Source organism: Chiroxiphia lanceolata, chromosome 20 (genome assembly GCF_009829145.1).
Source record: "Chiroxiphia lanceolata isolate bChiLan1 chromosome 20, bChiLan1.pri, whole genome shotgun sequence".
In the NCBI taxonomy this organism is placed as follows: domain Eukaryota; kingdom Metazoa; phylum Chordata; class Aves; order Passeriformes; family Pipridae; genus Chiroxiphia; species Chiroxiphia lanceolata.
In genome coordinates this window covers 8,690,088-8,696,016 of record NC_045656.1, presented here as the reverse complement: position 1 = coordinate 8,696,016, position 5,929 = coordinate 8,690,088, and the positions used below count along the sequence as shown (strand labels likewise).

General features: G+C 48.9%; 1 protein-coding gene across 2 annotated transcripts in view; it reads right to left on the bottom strand.

Moving 5' to 3' along the window:
- Positions 1 to 788: 788 nt before the first annotated feature.
- The window catches only part of PPM1E (protein phosphatase, Mg2+/Mn2+ dependent 1E), a 65,260-nt gene continuing 60,119 nt past the window's right edge, over positions 789 to 5,929 (bottom strand). The window contains exons 7-8 of one of the 2 annotated variants that reach the window (XR_004360412.1): positions 1,839 to 5,859; positions 789 to 1,359 (exon numbers count right to left, since the gene is read on the bottom strand). Coding sequence is in view for 1 of the 2 variants with exons in the window: in XM_032707259.1 (XP_032563150.1) it covers positions 4,790 to 5,859 (1,070 nt within the window). In the remaining variant the exon portion in view is untranslated. Of the gene's footprint in view, positions 5,860 to 5,929 lie in introns of both variants that reach the window. The other variant, XM_032707259.1, reaches the window with a different exon arrangement.

Sequence of the window (5,929 nt, the reverse complement as noted above, 5' to 3'; positions counted from 1 at the left end):
GGTGGAGTTCTGGATGTTTGAGTGAGGTGGTGGGGGCTGTCAGGGTCCGAGCACAGGCCTGCACAGCCCCTCTGGCTGCTCACGGGAGGACTTCTCCCTGTCCTCCACCCGTCACTTTTTTCTTTAATTATTCAGTGAAAAGCACTTAAACCCCTCTGGGATTCTTGAGGCTGTGTTTGTAAAAGCCAGACCAAATGCTTAAATCTCGATTCAAATAGGCAGCGAGGAGGATGCACAGTTTTTACCCAGCTGGGTTTGTGTTTCTCATCTGCAGAGGGAGCACAGCCTGTTCCAGGGCCAGGCCCCTCTCCATGGTGGTTGTGGGGGCTCAGGGTGTGCAGGGCTGTGGGTGCATCACTGCCCTCAGCTCAGCTGGTGTCCTCACAGAGCTCTGCCTCTCCAGCACTTGCACAGGGTTTGCTCTTGGTGAGAGGCCCAACTGAAGGAACTGAGTGATCAGGCACAGGGGTTGTGTCCTGCCTTTGAGGGGCCAGAGAGGAGCTGGTGATTTGCTCACCTTATGGAGAACTTACTTCTGGAGCTGGTTTGTAAAGAAGAGGTGGGGAAAGGGGCTTGGGAGACTTATTTATCTACTTGGACTGTGCCATCACAGTCTTTTGGGCTGTCAAACAGCAGAACTGGGCTGTGATGGGCCCTGGGCAACCCCATAGAGCCAGAGCTCAACAGGGCCAGCTCCTGTTAGATATCAAAGGTAACCCCCTTTCACCACAGTGAACACAGTGTGGCTGCTGTCTTTGTTAGCTCTTAAATAACCAGACTGCCTGAAGTGTGGTTTAAATTACTGTTTTATTAAGATATTGGTAAAACAGGTTTTCCTGTATAAACAGCTTTCATAAATAAAATATGGATGACTAATACATGGTTATAACTAAACTCGCGGGTGAACTGTAGAACAAGGTTGCAAATGGAAAAGTCCCAACACTGGTACATGATTAGCTTTAATTTATTCACTTCATAAAGAACATGTTTCATGAACAAGGTACTACAGAAAGGTCAACAGGAGCACCCAGGAGCTGACACCACGCCTGGCTGGCCACGAGCAGCAGCACTGGGGGTGAGCTCAGCCACTTCCCCTGTTCTTGTCCAGAGGTGTCTTCTAGAGGGAAGGAGAGGAAAAACCGGACACAAGGCGAGTGCGACGTACGGGAGTTGTAGGAGACCCTGCCCAGGAGTTGTGGGAGGCCCTGACAGGTGGGGTTGTTTCTCTTTAGCTCTAATGCTGGCAGGAGCCGTCGCCGAGTCGCGAGGGCTGGAGGAGGATACGGCCATCGGAGCCAGAGGTCGCCTTAATGCTTCGTTATTTATTGCACATGATACAAGGGTAGGGAGTTTTTGTTCCTGTTGCAGAGAGGGTGTGAATTAAAGAAAGATTGCCCTAAATTACAGCCATGAACGAAGCTGCAGTATCCCCTTGGATGGCTTTGTTTGCATGACTGGTGGAGTAAACTGTGCTAAAACAGCCCCTAATTTAGACCAATCTTTCTCGTTTTGCTTTCCCGCAGAGCTTTGCCGGGGTCGGGAGGATTCAGGGAGGAGACAGTGGACCTGAACTACAGCAGCCATGTCTATACACAAACTCCTTGTGCCTCATCTGCCCATGGGACAACGGTCTCACCGACACACAGTGTTCCAAAAACAGGCGGAGTTTCTACGATGATGCACCACCATAAACGTGGCATAAGGTAAAGTCTGCTTTGACATTGTCCTTCAGCGTCACGACGCGACCCAACTCAGGTACGGGATGGTTTGAACTCGCAAGGACAATGGATGGCACTTCTAGGTAAAGAAAAGTTATATATACATGTGTTTCCACCCACCTTTAGTGCAAATCGAATGGGTTAACAGCTCCCTGCTCTGGTGCTATTCTGCTCTCTGCACCGCACACATTCCTCAGAGTTGCACATGGAAAAGTACACAGGAAACTACCGGGATCGCGGGAATCCCGCCAGTCCTCACAGTGAAGAGCTTACGAGCGAGGTTGGAGCGGCTTCAGACAGAACCAGCCTGGAGCCCCTTCCTCAAAACCAACACAGACTGAAACACAAAAAAAAAAAATAAAGTCATGTTTTCGCTGCTCCCTCCTGGTTCTGCCACCACGGTGACCACACCAACCGGAACGGATGGGGTTGTGTTAACGCGGGAAAGGGATACTTCAGCTCTTTATTGGAAAGATTCGTTATACAAATTTCACCACCACTAAAGATACACGATAAAAATACAAAACACAGGTCACAGACTGAATCTCAGTATCAACAGTTAATAAATACAATGAGATACTTCTCTATTAGCCTAAGGTTTTACACTGTCACCAGATAGACAATCAAAGTACGAGATACAGAACACTTAGATACTGTTAGAGAGGGATTATTGCTTACGTCAGCAAGCAGCAAATAAGGGCACAGGAGTTTGAACTGAAGAGAACTACTTCCTATCACCAGTGGCATTAAGAGAAAACACTGCATTTCACAAGCACTGCTTTTTGTCTAGTTGTAGAATCAAGAGCAGCATAATCAGACCAATAACCACTACTTTTAATATTATAGAACTTTAAAGGACTTACCTTACAAATGGTTCCTATCTACTCTATAAATATGCAGTTAGTGAAGAAATGAACACTTGCTCTATCTATACAATGGTTTTACCTGACCACACTGGAACTACGATGGTGGGTTGTTTTCTCCTAGCGGGATAAATGGGATGAGTCGCAGAATTATCATTTATGAATCCACACCTAAAAAGCTAAATCCTTCCCAAAACAGCACACATGCAGTCCAGTGCTCTTCAACTGCTCCTGCAGACTGGGAAGAAGTTTTATCATCCATAATGGGTTTTCACTCTTAAGTTACTCACACAAAGAATTGCACTTACACCACCTTTCTCTCCGGAACACGACAGTCAGCTAAAGATGGACTTCCAACGAGCCATTATTACTGTGAATAATTTAAAACAAAGGCACCACAGAGATGCCCCAGAGTTGCATATTTTACCATTTCATGGTTTCTCTAATTTCCTCGGTAAATCTGACTTGGAACATGAGCTGCAGCTGAAGAGAACATCGACAACAGCTAAGGCGGAATAAGATGACAGATAAGAGCCAATGATCCCGTAAGATTAAAACAAAGTCTGAAAAAGATCAAAGGAATCTGAAGCCACACTCCAACTCCTGGTTGCTCACAAAGCCTTTTGCTGTTCATCAGATTGCTTTTAAAATAGTGCATCAAAGATAGAAGCAGCGGAAATTGGCAGAATTCAAGCCTTGCCATCTCGTCGTGTTGAATAATCTCCTGACTACTTAATATTAAAATACTTTGCAAATTCTAGCTAAACACTAATACTGCTATTGTTACTGCTAAAGTGATATGAATGGTGCACTAAGTGCCTATGAAGACTGACTTTATTCATACTCCTCCAAAAGTCTTACTGTAACAAAGGACAGTAACAGGATCTGGGCTTAGTGGAGCTGATGGGAATCGGCTGCTTATTTACGTCCCAATTAACGGCTCCCTGAGGGTGGAACGTCCCCTGGGGAGCGGGGAGGGGCTGGTGGCCCCTGCCAAACCGGGGCAGCTGACATTCCTCACTGCCCCCCCTGGACCCAGGGGGACCCAGAGCAGTGAATTCCACCCAAGGACAGCCCCTGCTCATCCACATCCTCGGCATTTCCACCCGCTCTGGATCGCTCCAGCAGCCCAGCATCGGTTCCTACACACCCTGTCAACACCCCACGGCAGCCCTGGCGCTGCACCCACCATCCTTCATGCTGAAATTTGATATTAAAGGATGCCTCTGCCATCTAGAAATCATTAATGAAACCAAACAGCTCATCCAGTTGATCTCCGGTGCGACAGGTGGAGGGACAGGGGGTTGTCCTGAACTTCTCCACGGATTTGTTCTTTTGAGACCTGAGATGAAGTTAGGGTGGGAAGAGGTTGGCTCAAAGCATTAAGCACAATCATGTTCAAATGAGAACAGTTTCCTAAACTGAGAAACAAGAAAAATGCCACTAAAAGCACCAGAAAGGTATGAAATTCCCTACACTGCACCTCCAGCCACAGGAAAACAGGATTTTTTTTTTAACTATAAGAAAAGTTTTCTTCATATTCCGCATTTTATGTTACATGGAAAAAAAAAAAAAAAAGGTAAATTATGAGTCTGTACCTCAACAGGAGTCTGAGACCAGAGCAGCAGGAGCTTAGTGTGTCCATTCCTAAGGTACCTGGTAAACCCTGTATGGCTTTTAGTCGTCTACCTGCAAGAGTGGATGTGATTCCTAATTCACCTTAACGCTCACCTGGAACAAACAGAAAGCAGAACACAAGAAACCCCCCCCACACCTCGACTCTACGGAAACTTCCCCCCGCTCTAGAAAAATTTGGCAGTTCTGAACCAGACCGTGCTGTAAGTATTGCTGCACAGACATTCCTCAGGCAGGTGCAGCCTTCTGCGTGTCTGAGGACTGTGCCCTGACGGAGTCTGTCCACGTGAAGCGGCTGTTTGGCTTTCCCTGGTGGATGTGGCTGGACACTCGTGTGTGCGGGTGGTCGGGCGGCTGCGGAATTGCTCAGGGTGGCACCACCAGCAAACTTTATTGAGATTTGAGACAACTACATTTGTTAATTCCTAGGTCTATTTACACAGGGTTTGGAGCTTTGCAGGGGACTGGAGTACAGTTCGGAAATGCCCACCTCTTTTCGCTCTCTGATGATGCCAGTTTTTATTTTGGGAATGTCTACTTTGGGAGTCTGACAGGGGGAACACGAGGGGGTGGTTACATTTTACAGCATTGATGGAGGGGTGGGTCTGGTATACAATTACTTTGTCTTCGCATCAAAAACATGCTCTCGCTGTAAGTGTTATGACTGAGCAGCCTCTGCCAGGGGGAGGGTCGGGCCCACGCCCTCCTGCTCCTGCGGCCCCGGATAGGGAAGGGCAGGGTGGATCCTTCTAGGTGGGAAGGCTCGTGAGCCCAGAGCGGGGTGTGAAACTTTGGTGTGAGCCTGGCTGCTCGTCGCCTCTTCCCGCTGCAGAGCCGGACATGGAGGAACGTGGCTCGTTTTCCCAAGGATTCGAACAGTTCATCTTCCAGCCCAGAGAAGATGGGGGATAACCCCTTCACCCTGTAGAAGCCCTGCCCTGCAGCACCCGAGCTCAGGGGAGCGTCGTGCTCCCCGGGGTGGCTCTGCCCGCAGACCGAGGCCGTGGCACGCTCTGGGGATTCGCCCTTCGCTGGGAAGCTGCTGATCAAATCTGCACTCTTTGGTATTCCAGGACTAAACACTTGGACTGGTGGCAGACATTTGGCACTCTGAGGTGTACTAGTTTCTGGTTTTGTCAGGTCTAAATAGCCTTGATCATCAAGCAGGTTGATGCTGGACCCTATGCTTAAGCTAGTTCTGTCGGTGAAGGAATCCACTCGTCCTTCGTACCCTAAATCTGCCGGTGCTGAGCACTGGTGCTGGGGCCACGGCCGTTTGCAGTCTCCATGGTTCTCCTTGTCTTCCCCGTTGTCTTCCTGCCCCCCTTGGAAAGAGTTCTCTGTCCAGTCCGACTCCTCGCTGACGGTGACGGCCGCATTCATGTCCCTGAGAAAGACCACGATGACAGTGATGTTGTCGCTGGAACCGGCATCCCGGGCAGACGCCACCAATTTGTGTGCTACCATGCTGCTGTCACCATTGTTCTCCTTGAGGTGGTCAGCTACCACCTTGACTGCCTCGTCGGGGTTCACGGTGTCGTAGAAGCCATCACAGGCCAGAATGAGGTAGTCTTCAGAGCCATCCAGCACCGTGGAGGCAGAGTCTGCATCCCCACAGATATATGGCTTGTGCTCGGCGTCCCCTGAGGAAAAACAACACATAGACACCACCGTGGGTTTGCAGCCACAGCATCCAGAAGCCCTTTATTAACT